This window comes from Lottia gigantea (assembly GCF_000327385.1).
Source record: "Lottia gigantea unplaced genomic scaffold LOTGIsca_65, whole genome shotgun sequence".
In the NCBI taxonomy this organism is placed as follows: Eukaryota; Metazoa; Mollusca; class Gastropoda; family Lottiidae; genus Lottia; species Lottia gigantea.
This window is the reverse complement of record NW_008710211.1, coordinates 1529043-1551661: the sequence shown is the minus strand read 5'-3', so window position 1 is coordinate 1551661 and position 22619 is coordinate 1529043. Positions and strand designations below refer to the sequence as shown.

At 32.0% G+C, this 22619-nt stretch overlaps 1 protein-coding gene across 1 annotated transcript in view; it reads left to right on the top strand.

The window, feature by feature from the left end:
* The window catches only part of LOTGIDRAFT_220800 (hypothetical protein), a gene marked incomplete at its 3' end in the record, with an annotated part of 129035 nt that overhangs the window by 13060 nt on the left and 93356 nt on the right, over positions 1 to 22619 (top strand). The window contains exons 12-14 of the mRNA XM_009064818.1: positions 478 to 600; positions 2680 to 2871; positions 3660 to 3829. Coding sequence (XP_009063066.1) covers positions 478 to 600; positions 2680 to 2871; positions 3660 to 3829 — 485 coding nt within the window. The remainder of the gene's footprint in view (positions 1 to 477; positions 601 to 2679; positions 2872 to 3659; positions 3830 to 22619) is intronic.

Sequence of the window (22619 nt, the reverse complement as noted above, 5' to 3'; positions counted from 1 at the left end):
AAGGAAGGGCTAACTCGGAATTATCAGCGTCTAGTTTTCACGGAATGGCTCACTCGGAATTATCAGTGTCTCGTTGTCACGGAATGGCTCACTCGGAATTATCAGCGTCTAGTTGTCACGGAATGGCTCACTCAGAATTATCAGCATCTCGTTGTCAAGGAATGGCTCATTCGGAATTATCAGCGTGTCGTTGTCAAGGAATGGCTAACTCGGTAATCATTGCAATAAGGCAAAGCTTTCAGTGTTTCCAAAATGAAAAGAACGATCAAGTGCCCTTGTACCCTAGAGATTATTCAACAGATGTCTGAGATTCTCATCTTTCTAAAGAAATTTCTATCTTTTATGAATTAAGTTGGTGGAAGGGTCAGATAAGAAGAACTTTCCAGATCATTGCATTGCATTGCCATCGTACAAAACATTAGTAAACAAAAGAAGGACATTAAACACCCATTTCATCTCATTTGAATCTATTTGCAGGTAATCGACTGGTTAGATAACCATGGTGATGTATTTCTGCGTAAAAACACCTCGATTGGTAAAACATTACAACGTGCCAAAGCTCTACAGAAAAGTCATGAACATTTTGAATCTGTTGCCAGGGTAAGTCTCTAAAAAAACAATATTCATATAAATTTTACCACATAACCCCACTTAAAAAGTAATTGAATAGTTTAGTAATTTGCAAAATGGAGAATCGTCTATTTTCAAACAATTATGAACAATGAGTTTTAAGTCTGAAATCCCCTCAAAACAAGATACATTATATGCACATCCTGTGAAAATCTGCAAAAAATTTATATATGAAACAGATTATCATTGTGTTCATATGATTTATTCTTATGCAACATTAAGAGATCACATTAAATAACGGAACACAATTTTATATTATACTATTCCTTAGTTTTATTGTACACAATGTTTCAACAATTTACATTATCATCATCAGTTTATATGATATACTACTCCTGAGTTTTATAGCACACAATGTTTCTACAATTTACATTGTTATCATCAGTTTATATGGTATACTACTCCTGAGTTTTATTATACACGACGTTTCAACAATTTACATTATCATCATCAGTTTATATGATATACTACTCCTTAGTTTTATAGCACACAATGTTTCTACAATTTACATTATCATCATCAGTTTATATGATATACTACTCCTGAGTTTTATTACACACAATGTTTCAACAATTTACATTATCATCAGTATATAAAGTATACTACTCCTGAGTTTTATTACACACAATGTTTCAACAATTTACATTATCATCATCAGTTTATATAGTATACTACTCCTTAGTTCTATTGTATACAATGTTTCAACAATTTACATTATCATCATCAGTTTATATGGTATACTACTCCTGAGTTTTATTGTACACAATGTTTCAACAATTTACATTATCATCATCAGTTTATATAGTATACTACTCCTTAGTTCTATTGTATACAATGTTTCAACAATTTACATTGTCATCATCAGTTTATATGGTATACTACTCCTGAGTTTTATTGTAATGTAAATTGTAGAAACATTGTGTACTATAAAACTCAGGAGTAGTATACCATAAAATTGTGTTCTGTTTTATGTTTGGAAGCCATAGTTTTAAAATCACAAAGTGCTGTAAGATAGCTCAAGAAATAACCATCTGAATTGTCACCTGCTAGACTACAGCTTAAATTATGCTCAAGAAAAATACCATATACAATCTTTTAACATACCATAACAATTTTCAAATAGTTTTCAGACTAGTTCACGACCCCAAGAAAACTGCCTCGCGACCCCAAATATTAAAAACCTTCAGATCACTGTTTACTATGTATGCTATTAGTGCTCACTGATTGGTTATTGTAGAAATACAATGTCTATGATATTGACACTGTGAAATTTATCAGTAATCTAAAGAAAGTCAGGGCATTTCAACCGAACTATTTCCTCTTCTACTTAATATTCATAATTAATTAACATAGGTCATAGGTCAAATATTTATATTGTCTATTTTGAAATATTGTATGTGACAACTTAACTGTGTACACTAGAAGTCTTAGACTTTACTTTCATTGGACTTTAATCAGGAGAATTATGGACTGGACCATTTGAGCTATTTCACATGATACAGTAGACTTTAATCTGATCTTTGCTTAAGGGGCCCTCACACCATAGCGATTACCAGTTGCATATGATTGCAAATAATGAAAGTGGCCACGAGTTCTGAACTCAACTCACAACTCAATTGCATGAGAGTTGCGTTCGGAACTTATAACCACTGTTCTTATTCACTACCATATGCAACTGGTAATATGGTGTGAGGGCCACTTTACTCTTTCCTTACTCAGTCTTTGAAAAGGCCACGAAAGCCACATTCTCTAATTACTTTTTTTTCGATTTAACTTGAAATAGACGGTAGAATCTTCCGGTCCATTTCAATTTATTGAATGGGTAAACTATAAAGAAATGAATTAATTAACTATTAACGCAGATATTTCTGGAGACACATAAATTTGAAGACTCAAATTTTGACGGTGAGCAGTGAACATTATTACTGATTAGCATAGCTAATATATTCCCGTTTCTGAGACTAAGGTATGATTTGTCAAACTGATGGTGAACCTGTCCTTTGAAATGTTCACAAAGTAACAAATAACATCAAATTCATTTGTTTTCAGAACACTATAACGAACGCTGAAAAATTACTGGCAGCAGCAGATGAACTAGCTCAGACTGGAGAATGTGATCCTAAAGAAATATACGGAGAAGCCCATGAACTTGAAGAACGAATGCATAATTTTCTGACTCAGTTGGAACGTAGAAGAGCTATTATTGATATGACTGTAGCATTTTATACTCATGTACATGAGGTAGGAATGGTCATTGTTTTTTACATTTTATACGCCCACATTATAAAAAATTAAAAAAATGATTCAGAATATTGGAGCTTACATGTCTCTAGGGACATTCTGAAGCAAATGCATATTTATGTCAGAATTTTATAAATAATGTTTGTTTAAATCAATAATATCTTGCACAAATTAGATTTTTGGTATGATTTGACACAGGTTGGTGACTGTCCTTGATATACTGCAAATGTATCTGGGAAGTGGGCGTATCTTGCTAGGCAACCACTTATTTTGTATCGTAAACATCTTTAATCCATTAAGTTGTACCTTTTTGGCTTTTAATTCTTAGAAGATATTGTTTACTTCTGGAACCTGAGATTCAATATAAAATCCATTATTCAGACACTGGATTTATATTAAACTAGCTTTTTTTAAGAACTTCTGAGACTGATGCAAATTTAAATTTTTAATCTTTGACTTAATCCATGTTTATTGATATATTGGTGTTTACTCTGTTCTAAATCAGCAAAAATATGGGATGCAAAATTCCATTTTTATTTGTTAATTGATGGCGCCAATGTCTGTGTGATTGTTCGTGAAGTGGGTTTATTTAGATATTTTCCACTAGCATATCTCACTGACTCAATATTATAATAAATATTCTTACTGAAACACATTTGTTGTATAGATTTAACATTAGGTTTTCGTTGACAGTTTAGCGGAAGGTTTAAAATGCACTTTTCAAAAGTTTATATTTAACTCAATTTTGATTCCGTTTTTTAATAAATCACTCCTGTTTGATATTACAGCTAACCTCCTGGTTAGAAGAGCTACAACAAGAATTACAGAGTTCGGAAATAGCTGATAGTGTGGAGGGAGCAGAACAACTCCTAGCTCAGTTTAACCAACAAAGGGAGACAACTATTGAAGCAGCAATGCACACAGTTGGTGAAGGCGAGACTTTATTACAGCAACTTGGGTGAGTTGGCTTTTATGTTTCATCAGACATTTTTTCTCAAAAATTTGAAACCAATTTTAAATATTGATATAGAAAATGTGCTTATGGCATTTAAACAGCCAATTTGTATCGATCATATTTTTTTTATATCACAAAAATCACCAGTTGCGCGCTCGCAAAATGGAATGATATCCAAATTCAGAAAAAAACACTTAAAACATTGTTTTGTGCTTCAAGTGTAAAACAGTGTTTAATAAGAATCTTCTACAAATCACCTTATAATCACACCAACATCAAATAAAAACTGTGTAACTGAGACATGTGCATACATATATCTAAAGGGCAATAACTTTGCTAAATATGAAATTCAAACTCATCTCATATCTAACCTATAAATATATGGAGTTTTCTCAAAATCAGATCAAAACTGAAGCATCCATTATATTTCCAATATAAACAAAGGGACTGACAGACTGACCAAAAGAAAAGGGCAAAGAACATATTCAATTCCATGTTAATCCAGTACCGGTAGTTTATTAATGGAGATATAAATGGGATCAAAATGACAGATAATGTGCAGACCAACCGTGAGACAGGGTTGATAATATATCTATAAATAAACCAAGTGCTAACGATCTGAACCGCAAAACAAAACCCAAAACCCCAAAACAACATTGGCGAAACAATATTAGCAGCTAGTGAACGTTTCATATGAGGAAATATATCAATTATAAGTGAGCTAGCATTTCTTAATGAAAGTGGTATCAGGGTCCTGTTTCACAAAAACTTAGAGTGATTTTAGTATTCTAATAATCTGATTGGCCAATAGCTAAAAACAATTATAAGTTCAGCTTTATAAGCCAATCAGATGACTTAATTTCTTAAAATTTTGGTTGAAATTTAGTTAATAGTCCCTGGGTGTCTAGAAGAGTAAGCATACCCTGTCATTGACGCTCAACATATACAATGAATATAGATATCTATGATATATATCAACATTAAAATAAAACTGTGAGGGGTAGAGATATTCCGACTTGATAAATCTCAAGTTTCACTGTCATTAACTATTAGACACAGCCCATATAACATTTTAAAGGTAAACTATCTTTTAGGATGACCAGAAAATTAAGTTTTTTAACCTTGGGCAAAATGAGTCTTTGTTGTATAACAGTGAACTTACCTGGTGTCATAACTATACAATCGAATCCTGTATAATCACTTAAATCTATAAAACTAAGAAATAATTCTTCAAATTAAGATATTTGAATCGCAATTAAAAACATTTTTCAGTGATTTCTTAGTTTAATGGATATATTGTGTTAGATATTGATTCTATTCTTTATTCATGGCACCTGGTTAGTCCAACTGATGAATATATACTCTTATTGATCAAGTTTGAGAGTTTAAATTTAAGGTCCATTCTAAGAGGTAATATTCTTTTAACACATAGGTCTTATGTGATGCAATCAAATTTTGCAGGGGGTGACTTTATAAAAGACTTAGTTTTAGTGGAATTGCAGGAACAACAGACGCAAAAATTTGAATGGTGCAAATTGATGCTATCAGTGTTCCCGATACACATAAAAATTTTAGAAAACCTCTTTATAATCCCTTTAACATTTTAACACATAGTCTTATTTCTTACTTTATTATTACACACTGATACTATTCACTGGAATTTAAAAAATGTTAAAATATGGTGTTAAATGTCCTACATCTTTTGTGATAGGGATGAAATTATTATTTTATTATGGCAGACATAAAACATTCAGTATGGCTATTTCTGAGGGATGTTGATTTGACTGAATATGCCAGTCATTTATATTGTAAAATGAATGAGAAAAAGGGGAGATAAGAGTAATATTTTCACATGGAGCATTGCTTAGAACAAGTTTATAAATGAGAACTTTCCAGGGAATGAATCACAAATCACATTTTACTGGAAAGTTTAAAAGATATGTCTTATTTGCCCTAGGGCAGAATTTTTGAAGACTTTAATGATATTTTCTCTGTAGTATTCTACTGAAGTGCTTGTGTATAAGTTTCTTATTGTTTTTGTTTAGTATATAGTATATTTGTTGATGTAATAATTTGTTGACATTATAACTTGTTGATATGATAAGTTGTTGACATTATAACTTGTTGATATTATAAGTTGTTGATATTATGAGTTGTTGTTATTATTAGTTGTTGATTCCTGTGTATAAGAGTACTCATATCCTGGTTAGATCTGGTCCAATATTGACCCTATTAATATTATCATATATCAATTGCCTCAGGGTTACTTCCCTTGTAGTGACGCTGGACTGTGAATATCAGTGATAAGTTAAACACTTTAAAATATTGTCTCATAGCCTGGAGATATTGATCTCTGTAATATACGATGATGATTCGGTGATGCAGCCTCCAATGAGAAGGGCCATAACGACAAATGACCCATACTGAATTTGACAAAATGTTTTTTTGAACTATTGACATATGAATATGATATGACACATTGTAAGTTTATCTATTAATTCAGTTCTGAATAATATTTTGGTATTTTAGAGGAAAAGTGCCAAGTCTGGTATTTGTGGTAAATGAAAATAAACTAACAAATTATTAAGTCTTTGGTGGTCTTATAAGACTGTCAAATATTTTTTTTACTGTTTCGTGTCTCATAAGCCTCTCCTGGCTTGAAATCTCCATGTTTTAAATTTTTCTATATACATTTATATTTTAATGATTTGTGACACTTATTTGATAAAGTAACTTATTATAATTACAATTTTACTCCTGGATCAATTTACTGTAGAAAGATTAAATATAGAGATTAATCCATGGCAATCTACTTGAAATTATTTTAACCTAAACACATAAACACTAATCTCGCTGTAGATTAACAGGTTCAAACACTAATCTGATTACTGATAGTTAAAGTTGGGAGTATCTTTTGATATACTTGGTATTAAAGAGTGAAAGCCTCTCGGAAGCACAGGCATGGGAATCAGCATTTTCTTACCTTGAAGAGGGTTCGAACCCACAGCACCTCTACCGACTGAGCTACTTGGTATATTTTGAATTATGTAAAAGTATGAAAATTTTGACTATTTTTGACCTTTTTCAAGACATAAACTATTGGCAAATTAAGTTTATCTATCAAGGATGACCCCACCCTTTACTGTGAGTTTCTAAAGCGCAGTCGGTTAGAGTGTTCGTTCCTTACATGATGTCATTTCCTTGGTTACATTGAGCAAATGGTGGTTGTTGGTTCAATTCTCGATGGCATGTTTAAGTCTGATGACCTTGAATAAGTCACCTTCGCTCATAAATCCAGTTGACCCAGCTGTAAATGGGTATGGATAATCCGGGAAAGATCAATGCCAAGTGGTTTGGCCAAGAACCAGCTGGTAGAAAGGATCCTTAACTGTGAACCGAAGTTGTTATCCTTGTAAAATATAGGTGTTTCGTTTTTTTTTTGTTCTTTTGCTACCCTTTAGTCCAAATGTTTTATTTGAATTTTTACTCTGTAAATAGTGGAAAATGTACTATGTAGACTCTCCAAAAGTGCATTCTGGCAATTTTGAGAGGTCATTACTACTAATCCATTTAACGAAAGTTAAACTATCATACAACGCTTACTCATACCTGCAGACCACCCATATCCTTAAAGAATAACGCTCCGACATTTATCAATATTCCCTTCATTGGCCCAGTCAGCTATTAAATTAAATGGTTAATTACTAGAGAGACTGGCATCGATGTAACCTTCAGTAGTGCCTATCATTACTACTATCAAGATTTCAATGTTTTTGATGGCATATATATGTGAATTTTATTCATCCATTCATTCGTTCGTTCAAAATTTGCATTATTCTTATTTTTACATGCACTAATTCATTCATTCATTTGTTAGTTTAAAATTTGCATTATGCATTCAGATTTTTCTTCATTCATTATTTTCAATTATTCATTCATTCATTATTTTCAATCATTCATTCATGTTTTTCATTCAGTCTTTTGATAAGTTCATTCATTCATTGAGATGTTAAGATCTATTAAAAAACTAAGTGTAAAGCAGTGGAGCAGAACGGTATATAATATTATATACAGGTAGATATATTATAGTGTTGGCTGGGTGGACTCAGACCACAACTTCTTACTTATTCAAACATACCTTCACGTTAAGATGTAACTGAAGTCAAACTATTGAGATTTAGTGTCATGTAACAAAATTATCAGATTTTATATGGATATTGAGTTGAACTACTGAATTCTCTTTTTATCCATGTGTGTGTTTTTGTGAGTAAACTCCTTATGAGGATATAAATACGTTTGGGATATGTTTTTAAAAAGTGTGTTTTGAATTTTGAATTGTGTGTTATTGTTGGAAAATCTTTTGATTTATGGATGTGAACCCGCTGTATTTGTGTGTGTTTTTGTGAGATAATTCGTATGTGAATACTATTTTTAATATCATGTACAAAGTGTGTTCCTAATTATATTTTTGTGAACTTCAGTGAGTTTTTTATTATTCTTATAAGATATAATATTTGAAGTTGGGTGATTGTTGGATAATTCTTTTGATTTATGGATGTGGACTGCTGTATTTGTGTGTGTTTATGAGATAATTTGTATTTGAATATCAAATATTTTGTGAACTTCTGTGAGTAATTTTTACCAGGATATTTTGATAATGTTTTATAAGAATTGAAAGATGATAATTTATGTGTGTTTTATAAGTATTTTAAGCATGTGGGTGTCTTAAAAAAAAAGAGTGTTTGATTGCAATTTGGATATTATTTTGGATATATCTGTAGACTGTTGAATATTTTGGGCTGTGTGTTTATTTCGAATTTTAAATTAAATGATCTTTTTTGCGTGCTTCAATTTTGGATGTCTTCAAGATAAAGTATGTAGTGTTATTAGTGAATGTGGTTATGATGTGGGACAAACTAGTATTTTATGAAAAGAGTAATTCTTTCGGAAGGGAATTTTAATCTCATATCAAATGAAAAGTTTCAAGAAAAGCGTCTTTTTGCTTTGTTTGTTATGGTATTTTGTTCACCGTGTGAATTTTATTTATAGTCTTGTATATTAGATGAAAGCAATCTTTAATTTGGATTATTTATGTATTGTACATGCAATGTTTTGGATTTTGAGTTTGTGTGGTACCTGTAGGTTTGACTGTTGGGGTAGAATGTTGTCATAGTGGCATCTCTTGAAAGCTTATGTCATTGTATCAGAAATTGTTTTTCCTGCATCTGACATTTGAAAGTTGAAGCAAAATCTGCTGATTAATAAGACAGACAATGCAGCATTTCATTCAGTTCATGCCATTTCCAAGGCCTGGTTTGACTGCACATAACATGTGAAAGTTTGAAAATATTAACAGAATTGAAATCGGTAATATCTGCTTTTGATAATTTCAAACTTTGACAGAACATGGATGACAGAACATGGACCTTTGAGATCTTTAGAATAAGTCGAATGTTAGACAGTGCCAAGTCCCGCACTGACAAAAAAACTTGAGCCAAGTATGTAATACATACATATATAATACAAATAACAAAATTGAAAGGAATATGTATTGGCAAAGTCTTTGACAAGAAAAGACAAATTGAAATAAAGAATTAAGTGGGATAGTTGTTTTATAACCTAGTGTCAACGTTAGATTGGGTAATAAATAATAGTGGTGGGTAGAAAGGGACTATATTAAAATAAAGGAGTGGGGACTATTGTGTAGGTATAGTATAATCTTACCAACAAAGTCAAGGTCACTGTTAAAAACTGAGATAATTATGACAGTAAAAGATGTAGTGTGGTTTTAGATCTGTGTTACGGGTTGGTTTACATTGTGTTAAATTTCATTAATTATCTTAGGAAGAGGATAATATTCTTTGGATGAGATTTTTGATTGATGGAATCGTCATGCTAATACAATGATTTATTAGGTATATATCTTGTTCTGTAGGTGTTTGGACATTTTTTTTCTCTAACTGTGCATTTTTTTTATCAATTTTCTATAGATATTGATAAGTATGCTTATGCTTTTTCAGAAGATTAAAGCTGCCATGAAATTTCTCATGCCTCAAGAAATGTTTCCAAAAGATTAAAGCTGCCATGATATTGCTACTACGAAGTTTTTTTTTGCGACTACTCACTGACAGATCCAAGTGTTAAATTTTTAACAAATATGCTGTTCAATTTGTATATAATATTATTGAGTAGTTAGTGTCAGTATTAGATATTATCAGCCACGATATCAGTAACTTGTGACCTAATTACTATCTGAAATGACCCTTGGTTGAAGTTGACCCCTGGTTGAAGTTGACCCCAGGTGAAAGTGACCAGTGTCAGTGTCCAGATCAGACAGGTATTAGTTTGTAGCCTTGTGTAACACTCTGTCATAATCTCTATACTAATAGAATTTATACCTTCAGTTAATTAGATAACATATCGTTAAATTGTCCCACAGTTTGTCCAAGTTTATAAGGGACTGATTTATCAGAATAGGTCTTCAATTACCCATAAGTCTCAGAAGGTAAATGCTGAAATATTACAGAACAGGACATCAAATGGCATTTCGTTTAGAAAATTCAGTGCTGTCAAACCCAATTATTAAGATTAAAAATACTAATTTCATTCACAAGCCATGCAAGGTTCAAAATCAAAGGAATTTCAGTTTTTTTCCAAATACTTCTTCTGACATGAGTCTTTAAAAGAACCTTGGGCCCTGTACCTCAAAAATCTTATCTAAATTTAGTATAAAATTCCTAATGTTGAAAATTCATGTACTGGTATCAAAAGTTAACACTGTTGAAAATTGAATTTACAGTAATTGTTGACAGTAAGATCTTCTATGAAGTGAGGGTTAAAATAGTAGAAAGTAAAACTCATTTGAATTTTATTTAAAATTTGACTGTATGGTAACTTTATAAACTGTCAATAGTTTAAAACTAGGTGTGTATATAGTGAGAACAATAGGTACGGCCTGCACTGCCTGTACCTTTATATATACATCGACAACAAACAGTAGTGATGCACTGTACAAACACAATCTATATATATATATCAAGGACTTAGTAGAAATATGCATCTGGGTGTGATTTGTTACTCAATATGTTTTACGATTTATGCTTTCTCTTACAATAGTTTGACACAAGCTGAGTTTTGTTCATATCAAATGTTTTCATGTTCCATGCCTTAAGGGTGTCATGTATTTCTATAGGCCTTCTTTTTAAGAATTTAGACCACACTTATGTTTTTGTCTAGTACAAATTACTTACTTACTCTACAACTCTATTTGTTAGTTGCCAATATCTAATGGCAGTCTGGGAGCCCCTGTGGCTCAGTGTGTTAGATGCTTGCTCGCTAACCTGAAGGTCCAGGGTTCAACCCGGTATAGGTCGAGATAATACCTTCGGATTTTTCAACCTGTTTTCCCCATTGGCGATGCAGTTAAGAGGGGCTGATATGCGTCTAGTCTTTCGGATGAGACAATTAACTGAGGCCCCGTGAGCTACAGACTGTGCACGTTAAAGATTTCTCGACAGTTGGAAATCGAAAAAGAGGAGGCAAATGCCGCTGTCCTGGCAAAATTTCCCTCATTGCACCCTGCATGGCGTTGGCCGTCTTCATTAGCCCACATGGTGCAGAAAAGTAGGGCATAAAACTCCATTCATTTCATTTCATTTGTACTTATCAAACCCTAGAAAACTTGAATTTGAAATATCTCTTTGAAATTTTCTATTTTAGGAATTTTATTTCTGATTGTCACATCTTAAAATACTTGATTTTATGAAAATGTTAAAAAGTTAAAAGTCAAATTAAGAATAAGATTTAAACTTGTTCGGTTTGTCCGCCTCAATTGAACGACTTTTTAAATATTTGATCTTTAGTATGAAGACTTGTTAAAGTCAGTAAGATGTGTTTTTATGTGTAATTATGTGGGGAATTTAGAATTTTTAAGCTATATTCAGGTTTGAGAAATTTTCGTGAGTTTTAACCTAATTTAGGATTGTGATTTGAATTTTATTTTAGTGAATACAGTGAACAATAACTTTCAAAAAATCCTAAAAAATCTTGACTTGATCATCTGTTTTACTATATACACCTTTTTGGAGATAATGAAGACCAAATTATATTCGTTATGGACCACCTATTATGTCCATTTAGGAAGTTTGACTTTGACAACGGTGCCCACACTATTGATTTCAATATGTCCAAGAATCTTGGCAAGTCAAAATAAGGAGTTTAGGGAGGAGTCTAGTTTGTAAATGATTGGATTAGGAATGATCTGTATAAGGAACAGTTCTGAGAACGGAACAGATGAAAATTTACTAGTGTAAACGGTCAAGTGTTCTGAGAACAGTTCTTACGCATGCGTCTTGACCCCTTCACACTTTCTGTGAGCAGATGAATTGCCTTCTTCCAGGTTATTAGAAGGTCTATAATTTTGTCCCGGTCTAGAGAACAAAACACTTCCTATAGCGTTCTAATGTAAACAGGGCTTAAAGAGTTCAGGGTTATCATTTGTGAAAAAGGGTCTGTCTATTTAGCTCTATGTGTTAACAAGATGTATTAAACAGTAAATTACTGAGTTGAAGTTAAATGATGTAAGATATGTGTGAAGATTGATAACTCGTTCGTATTAAATACTAATTATTATTATTAATTAACACCAGGATAGGGAAGTTTTCATTCAATCTTGTTGGTTTTTTTAATGTTTTAGCATTTGCCAGTCAGTCTCAGCTTTTAAAGTTGAGATTCAGTTAGTTTTCAAGCGTTAGCTGTTCTATCAGTCAAATTTTAAGCTTTTCTGTTGAGTTTCAGTAAATATTAATATGTTGTTACAGATTTCGTGTTTCGTTTTACGGTTTGGATCATTAATACTTGGCTAGTACTTGTTCATTTTTTGTCTGTAATAATTGAAGCTTAAAATCTCAGTCTCTGCTGTGACGAAAATAAGCTTCAGCATCTTGCATTCAAGATTTGCTTACGCTTGAAAAAGTCTATTTACATGTTTGAAGTGTCTTTAGTTTTTATGATTTTGTTTTTGAGGTGAAATCTAACTAAGATATTAACTTGTTGTTATTGTATTATGTATTATATAGACCTGTTAGACAAGTTTTAGTTTTAATTGTGGTATAACGACAGTCTTAGAGAAAATATCTTTATATTATTAAATTATTATATTATTATACTTCACTGAACTGACATCACAACATTTCTACATCATGTCAACTTTAAACAGATTTAGTGGGTGTTGTTTTCTTGACACAGTTAATCTATTCAATTAGAAACTGTCATTCATTCATTCATTCATTCATTCATTCATTCATTCATTCATTCATTCATTCATTCATTCATTCATTCATTCATTCATTCATTTTGTGTATTAAAGATTATTTTGCAGTTGGAAATTGGAAGAAGGCAGATTGGAGGTGCTGTGTTCACAAAGTTCTTACAGTGCACATCTCCATCCATTAAATTCTATCATCCCAGCCTGCCATCCCATCTATCCATCCATCGAATTCTATCCCATCCAATGCATCTATGCATCCTATCTATCTTATCCAGTCCATTCATTGAATTCTATCCCATCTCATCCATCCCATCCCATCCCATCCATCCATCGAATTCTATCCAATCCCATGCATCTATTCATCCTATCTATCTTATCCCGTCCATCCAATCCCGTCCATCCATTGAATTCTATCCCATCTCAGTCAGCTATCCCATCTATCCATTGAATTCTATCCCATCCCATTCCATTCCATCCCATCCCATCTCAGCCAGCAAGCCAGCCAGCCATTGAATTCTATCCCAAACTCATCCAGCCATCCCAACCATCCATCTATCCAGCCATCCCAACCATCCATCTATCCAGCCATCCATCCACCCATCCATCGGATTTTTCCCATCCGTTCAACTATCTATCAATTCAGTCTATTTTGTTTGTTGTATATTTGTACACTCATGCCTACCAGATTATAACACCTGAACAAAACATCAAAACCATTATATGACCTACCTGACTATTCAATTAAAGTATTTATATGTCCAAGTTGAGACTATGTGAATTATTTATATAGGGTCAAGCAGGTACAGGATATCATATCAAGGATTGGGTATAGAGAGTTAACAGATCTTGACTTATTTGTATCTGTTTTAATGGACTTCATTTATTTCTGGGTTTTTTTAAGATCCAAATTTTCATTGAGATAAAATCCAGATTTTAGTAAATTTTGTAATTTAATTTTTATTGACCAATCTGTTGAAGGGAATATTGAAAAATATTTGTTTAAAATTTTGTGAATGAGGCTTCCCCAATTTGGATGTACAAACACACACTTCCAAATTATAAGAATGGATTTTTCAGTCTATGAAGGCTTAAGACTTAAAAACATTGTTATTTTGGAAAAGCCTGGCCACGTAGGCTGTCCTAGAATCAATGTTAGAAGATAAGAACCTAGGACATCCTAGCGCTAAGATTGTTTCGAGAATACGTGGTCCGGTGTCATCTTTCCTTATTCTTTCCTGACAACAAGATTTCAATCAACAAACATTCATCGCAAAATTCATGGAAATGCGGGGCAAGAAAATGACTTGATAACTGATTTTTTCACCTCAATTTAAAGCAGACATTGAAATGGAAATTGGAGGTAAATTTGAATTTTAAAAATGAAAGCAGTGGAGCTTGAAAGTTAAATTTAGATTGGTATAAGGTATATATAAAGAGGAGTTGTATATTATTATGTAAATAATTCAGGGCAGGTGGTATATTAATACCCAATGACCTGTATCTATTAGTTTACTTTTACAATTACTTTAACATTAAGAATTTAATATTAGGATCATTTTTTGTTTAACAGGCTCTACATAATTATTGTAACTTTGTTACAAAAGTAGGTCAAGTAGTATAACTGTTAGGTCACAATTTATCTGGCAATACTCTACATGGTATTTTCTGTGGCAGCAAAGTCAATAAAATGCAGTCAGATATAAAACCACATTTTGTTTTCCTTAACCCAAGGAGCAAGCACCTGTTTTGTGAAAATATGATTTAAGTGTTCCAGTCACCTGATTGGTCAATAACTTAAATTAATTTTAAATTTAGTTTTTATTGACCAATCAGATTACTGTTTTGTCTGAAACTTTGATTATATAGGTAAATAATCTGTAAAAAAAATGTAAGGAGCCCAGAGTGACATCTGGTGCTCTAGTAAACGATTAGAAGCTCTAGTAAACGGTTAGAAGCTCTAGTAAACGGTTAGATGCTCTAGTAAACGGTTAGATGCTCTGGTAAACGGTTAGAAACTCTAGTAAACGGTTAGAAGCTCTAGTAAACAGTTAGATGCTCTAGTAAACGGTTAGATGCTCTGGTAAACGGTTAGAAACTCTAGTAAACGGTTAGAAACTCTAGTAAACGGTTAGAAGCTCTAGTAAACGGTTAGAAGCTCTAGTAAACGGTTAGATGCTCTGGTAAACGGTTAGAAGCTCTAGTAAACGGTTAGATGCTCTAGTAAACGGTTAGAAGCTCTAGTAAACGGTTAGATGCTCTAGTAAACGGTTAGAAGCTCTAGTAAACGGTTAGATGCTCTGGTAAACAGTGAGATGTTCTGCCTAGTTAATTGTAGTACAATGTTGTACAATGTTGTATATGAATAATATTATCTTGAAGAAGAATATTGCCTGAGGAAGACCATTAGTACCTGTCTCTACACTTGTCTGACATGAGAACAGTGTAATTAGTTTATTAGTTGACCAATTCTACTTCTCTCCTGCTGTTTCATGCTCCATCATATCCATATCATTGGCAATATAGAAAAATGGTATAATTTGTCATTCTTTCTTTCTGCCATTGTTTAGGAGTTATCATTTATTCATTATTATGATTGTCCATTGTGTAGCATAATAATAACCATAATATTTATTGAAAATATTCTAATGAAATGATGTGTCTGGTCTTGTTCATTTATTCTATCAATACTAATGATTTTCTTTTATCACTTTAATCATTTATTCATTCATTAGTTATACTGATTATCCAGTGTTACGACTTTCATTCATTCATTGTCCAGTACCATGTCTTTCTTTCATTCATTTATTCATTCATTCATCCTGTAGAAATGATTGCCCAATACCATGTCTTTCATTCATTCATTTATTCATTCATTCATCCATTCATTCATCCTGTATAAATGATTGTCCACTACCATGTCTTTCATTCATTCATTCATTCAGTCATTCATTCATTCATCCTGTAGTAATGACCATGTCATTTATTCATTCATTCATCCTGTAGAAACGATTGTCCAGTACCCTCTCATCATTCATCCATTCATCCTGTAGTAATGATTGTCCAGTACCATGTTTTTCTTTTATTCATTTATTCATTCTTTCATTCATTCATCCTGTAGTAATGATTGTCCAGTACCATGTCTTTCATTCATTTATACTTTCATTCATTCATTCATTCATCCTGTAGTAATGATTGTCCAGTATGACCTGTGTGTACAATGAGGATCTAAGGATGATCTATTATAGTGATTGTAGTATATAAAAAATCAATCATTCGCTCAATATAACATGTATAGACTGCTGATAACTAGTACTCTTCTATATACTGTTATACTCTATAATACATAGCATCACTTCCAGCAATATAACAAAATCATGTGGTTTATGGTTATTATCAACTGTATTGTGAATTCTGGACACTTGTGGACAATTCAGACGTGTTTGTTCAGGTAAATCGAATATAAATTGTCTATGAAATACATGGCATATAATAAAACAATGTGTTTCATCATCATTTGTAAGAATAATGTCAGTGTTGGTCAATTCTAGTGATTTTTTGTGACATATAGGATACAAATTATATATCGAATTTATCGCAGGAATGTACCAATATCATGTGCTTCAAGGTTACTATTAACCTGAGTGTGACTTCTGGACAATTCTGGACGGAGAATCAGATACAAATTGTTTATGGAATGAATACATGATAGGCAATCACTTGAATGAAAATAACAAATCATGAGGTTCCTGGTTATTTGTTAAAAAACTATCTGAGTTTAAGAGAACCTTGAAAGATCTTTGAGGTGAATTGGATGCAAATTGTGTATAGAATACATGACATCATTTGTAGGAATATAATACAGTAAAGTGTTTGATCATCATTTGAGTTTTAGCCAATATTAGTTGTTTGTTGTGACAAAAGGATACAATTGTGTAAAGAATTCATGGTATCACATTTTATTGTTTGCATGTGTGACGAGTGTGATGCCAGGCAGGGTATACTTACTCTTCTAGACACCTGATACCACATTATGAAATATTTCCTCAATTATTATTGATATACTTCCTCAAGTGAAAAGTTCATTAGCTGCTACCAATGTTTTGCCAATATGTTGTTTGGATTTCAGGTTACGTTTTTGCTGTTGGGATTGTTGGTACTTGATATATTTATTCCAGGAATGTAACAGAATCATGTTGTGTAACTTCTTGATAATTTTAGCCTGCATTTCATATAAAAGTTGGAATCACTTGCAGGAATAAGACAAAGTAGTGGTTTTATCATCATTTGTGACAATCGTGTGAGCTGTAGGAGAATTCTAGCTAGGCTCCATGAGGAAAATTGATATGAATCTGTCAGTTTATGAAAAGTGGCTTGGATTATAAATACAGGATATGTCTTATGTTATCTGTAGGCTGACATGACAAAGGGGTCTAGTTGTTCAGATAGGACAATAAATTGAGGCCCTGTGTGCTACTGTTAGAAATCAGAAAAGAGTAGTCTAATGCCTCTGTCCTGGGAAAATATCCCTCATTGCACACTGCATGGCATTTCACCTCTTCATTAGTCTACGTGATGCAGAAGAGTAGGACCTAAAACTCCATTCATTTCAATTAATTTATAATGGGAATATGATTGTCCGTGAGACAGGTGTTCTCTGTACAGCCTCTCTCTGTATTAATAATAACCTTGTCTATTGTAATATTGAATAAAGAGGCTAAGTAAGGGACAGTTAACACCTGATCCATGGTCCGTGGTAGACAATCAAACAATAGGGGTGGATATACTCGTTCTAGTGGATGAAATCAGAATTTCATAACTACTTTGTGAAACTTCATAACACAAGTTATATAGATATACTACTTCTAGTTTTATTACATACTACATTTAGAAACACATACAGGTAACATTAATAACACAAGATATATAGATATACTACTTCTAGGTTTATTACATACTATATTTCGAAACACATACAGGTAACATTAAAAACACAAGATATATGGATATACTACTTCTAGGTTTATTACATACTATATTTCGAAACACATACAGGTAACATTAAAAACACAAGTTATATAGATATACTACTTCTAGCTTTATTACATACTATATTTCGAAACACATACAGGTAAAGTTATCAAGTAAAATGTTCATGTCATAATGTTACCTGTATGTGTTTCTAAACGTAGTATATAATAAACCTAGAAGTAGTATATCTATATATCTTGTGTTATTAATGTTACCTGTATGTGTTTTGAAACGTAGTATGTAATAAACCTAGAAGTAGTATATCTATATATCTTGTGTTTTTATGTTACCTGTATGTGTTTCGAAACGTAATATGTAATAAACCTAGAAGTAGTATATCTATATATCTTGTGTTTTTAATGTTACCTGTATGTGTTTCTAAACGTAGTATGTAATAAATCTACAAGTAGTATATCTATATAACTTGTGTTATTAATGTTTACTTTCCTACTTCTATATGTCATACAAAGATAAATTAATCCTTTTCTGAACAAATTTAAACCTTTTAAAGTGTTTCTTTGCTAGAAATTAATATTGAAAACTTAAATAGTTCAATTTGTTGTAGAATATTCCTGTTGTTGACTTCTCACTCCTGGTCATTGAGTTGGCTTACTTTGCCCGTGAGCCTTGTGATTAATGTGGGAAATCTACTTCCAATCAAACCAGGTGCCCTGATGAGGATTAGATATCCGAAACATGTTGGTAGAATGTGATGAGCTTAAATTAGACATTTTTACCCAATTTTGTGGTTGAGTTTTAAGAATTGTCTGCAGTGATAATGTATAACAGGTGCTTGCTCATGGACCTGAAAGTCTTGGATTGATTCTGGCACAGAGTCCTTTTGCATTTCCACCTGCAGTGCTACATAATATGCAAATTAGGGAACTGTGAGCAAGTACATACTTTGTAGAAAACAACCCTCATTGTACACTGCATAGAGTTATTGATAAAGAAACTCGGTTTGAATTTTACTGGAATATTGAGTTCTCAGTGATATGTTGGTGGTATTTTAGTGTATTTGTAAACTCAGATGCACATTACCACCCATACCTCTAGTATAAAATCAAATGTCAATGTTAGTAAGAACAGTCAAGTTGTTGGTGGAAGTCATACAGACCATATGTTTATCATTCAGTGATGAAAGGTCAATGTCTTGATTTTTTTCACAATTTTGGCACAATTTCTGTTAATTTTGCCCAAAATGATCTTAGGTCATAGTCAGCAGTTCAATTAACTTTGATTTACAGGGGTCTTGTCAACAAGCTGGTTATTTGCATGACCTTGTGGACCTTGTCTTTGGGTCATTCCATGTCAAATAACCCCCTTAACCTGACCATTACTTGATGAAATATTGGTTATGACAGGAAAAGCTCAAATTCCAAATTTGATCGAAATTGGGTCAGGAGTCATGGACCTATGACTTCTCGAAATTTTGACCTTTTTTCATGAATTACCTACACCCATGTACTCTATAAAGAAAGATGACTGTTACTCGTCCACAGTGGTATATTTTTTTGGCACCTAATTAGACTAATAAAGACAGAGAACATAGCAGTTTGCAGAAAAGAAAATATTGCCAGAATAGCAGCAAAAAGCCTACTCTTTTTCAATTTCCAACTGTCAAGGATCTTACAACCAGTAGCATACAGGGCAACAGTTTTATTGCTGATCCATTGGTACGTCACACTTTTAGTTACATGTCAACACCACAAAAAATGGGGGACTGGATTGAAAAATCTCCATCCATTCTGGAGGTATAAATTAAGGAAATCGATCTGTTATAATTGTAATCCAAGCATCAATAACAGATTCCTTGTTTAATTATTATAAAAACATGTGTAATTATTTCCCAGGGAGATCTGGACAGAGTTATTTAAGGAATATAAAGCTACTCACAGCTATTTAAAGACTTTCAATGAATACTTTGATGAGAAACATTGGGTCTGTCTGGATTGCTGCGAGCTTTCTTTCTTTCCAGCATGTCTGAGTATTAAAACAAATCATTGCATGAAGGAAAACAGAATCCTAACATTCACTGTACAGATTTTATATCGATATTTCCAATTGAATTCTCTGGGAAAAATTTCATGCAAATAGAATTAAGGATGGGTGTAGCTCTGAGTGTTAAAGTGTTGAAATATTCTGTCATTTGCTGTGTGTTCTAATTGCTATCGGTTTTTGAAAGTCCAATTCAATTTTCCTAATAATTCCAATCGATCCAGCTGTATATTGGTACAGAAAATCCTGGAAAGATAAATGCCTAACAGTTTGGCTAAGGTCAGGGTCTTTGAGAACCTAAGTTGTCCAATCTTTGTCAACAGTTCTGGCTTGTAGACAGGGTATTTGTGAGCTCAAGTTGTTGTCCTTGAAAAATCTTTGACACGATCTTTGGTTAAAAGACTGGGTCTTTGTAAACCTGAGTTACAGTACCGTTGTAAAAATAGTTGATTCTTCTCTTTCTTATTAAATGTATTTGTCTAGTAAGATGGGTCAGCAAGTAGCAATGATCAAGTATTGATTAAGGTCAAGTGGTCAGTTATTGGTCAGCTGAAGTGATTTTAACCAACTGAGGTGCTTACTTTACTGTAATTCCCTACTGTCAGCTTGGTCTTGTTTTATTGATGACAATCTAGTTGATTGTTCTACTCTTATATTCTTCATTGGTAATGTATATCAAAAATCGTTAGAATTGGGCATTCCATCGGTAGAGCGGTGGACAACATGCAAAAGCGGTAGAAACCTGACAAAATTGGTAGATTCTACATAGGCTTTCTCTTTGATTAAAATAACCATCTTCAATAGCCTGATCAGCAGCAGAGAAAAATGATATAGATCTCCATTCAGTGTATTTCACTTGATGAAAACTAATGACTATTTCTTATGATCAGTGTTAAATTAGATAATGTGTAATGGTGTGCTATTATTTTGACAATTATCTTGATTAATAAGTCCTGTGAGATACATTATCTGTTGGAAATGAAAAACAGTAGTCTAATGACACTCTCCTGGTAATATTTCCCTCATTGTACAGTGCATGGTGTTGCATGTCCTCATGATGCCAATTTGTGAAGAAAAATAGGACATAAAACGCCATTTTATTTCATTTTTATTTACAAGATGATGTCAGAAACTCAGGAAAGTAGACCAGAAAAGGAAGGTGTAAACTCTGTTTCATTTCTTTCTAATATTCACTCCTATGAGTTATTTATCTGGCCGATTAGATTAAGTACTAGTAATGAATTAAGGTATATTACAGTAAGAATAAGTACTAAAGTACTAGTAATGAATTAAGGTATATTACAGTAAGAATAAGTACTGAAGTATTAGTAATGAATTAAGATATATTACAGTAAGAATAAGTACTAGTACTAGTAATGAATTAAGGTATATTACAGTAAGAATAAGTACTAAAGTGCTAGTAATGAATTAAGATATATTACAGTAAGAATAAGTACTAAAGTGCTAGTAATGAATAAAGGTATATTACAGTAAGAATAAGTACTAAAGTATTAGTAATGAATTAAGATATATTACAGTAAGAATAAGTACTAAAGTTCTAGTAATGAATTAAGATATATTACAGTAAGAATAAGTACTAAAGTTCTAGTAATGAATTAAGGTATATTACAGTAAGAATAAGTACTAAAGTACTAGTAATGAATAAAGGTATATTACAGTAAGAATAAGTACTAAAGTATTAGTAATGAATTAAGATATATTACAGTAAGAATAAGTACTAAAGTACTAGTAATGAATTAAGGTATATTACAGTAAGAATAAGTACTAAAGTACTAGTAATGAATTAAGATATATTACAGTAAGAATAAGTACTAAAGTACTAGTAATGAATAAAGGTATATTACAGTAAGAATAAGTACTAAAGTACTAGTAATGAATTAAGGTATATTACAGTAAGAATAAGTACTAAAGTACTAGTAATGAATTAAGGTATATTACAGTAAGAATAAGTACTAAAGTACTAGTAATAAATAAAGGTATATTACAGTAAGAATAAGTACTAAAGTACTAGTAATGAATTAAGATATATGACAGTAAGAATAAGTACTAAAGTACTAGTAATGAATTAAGATATATTACAGGAAGAATAAGTACAAATACTAGTAATGAATTAAGATATATTACAGTAAGAAGAGGTACTAAAGTACTAGTAATGAATTAAGGTATATTACAGTAAGAATAAGTACTAATACTAGTAATGAATTAAGGTATATTACAGTAAGAATAAGTACAAGTACTAGTAATGAATTAAGGTATATTACAGTAAGAATAAGTACTAAAGTATTAGTAATGAATAAAGGTATATTACAGTAAGAATAAGTACTAAACTACTAGTAATGAATAAAGGTATATTACAGTAAGAATAAGTACTAAAGTACTAGTAATGAATAAAGGTATATTACAGTAAGAATAAGTACTAAAGTACTAGTAATGAATAAAGGTATATTACAGTAAGAATAAGTACTAAAGTACTAGTAA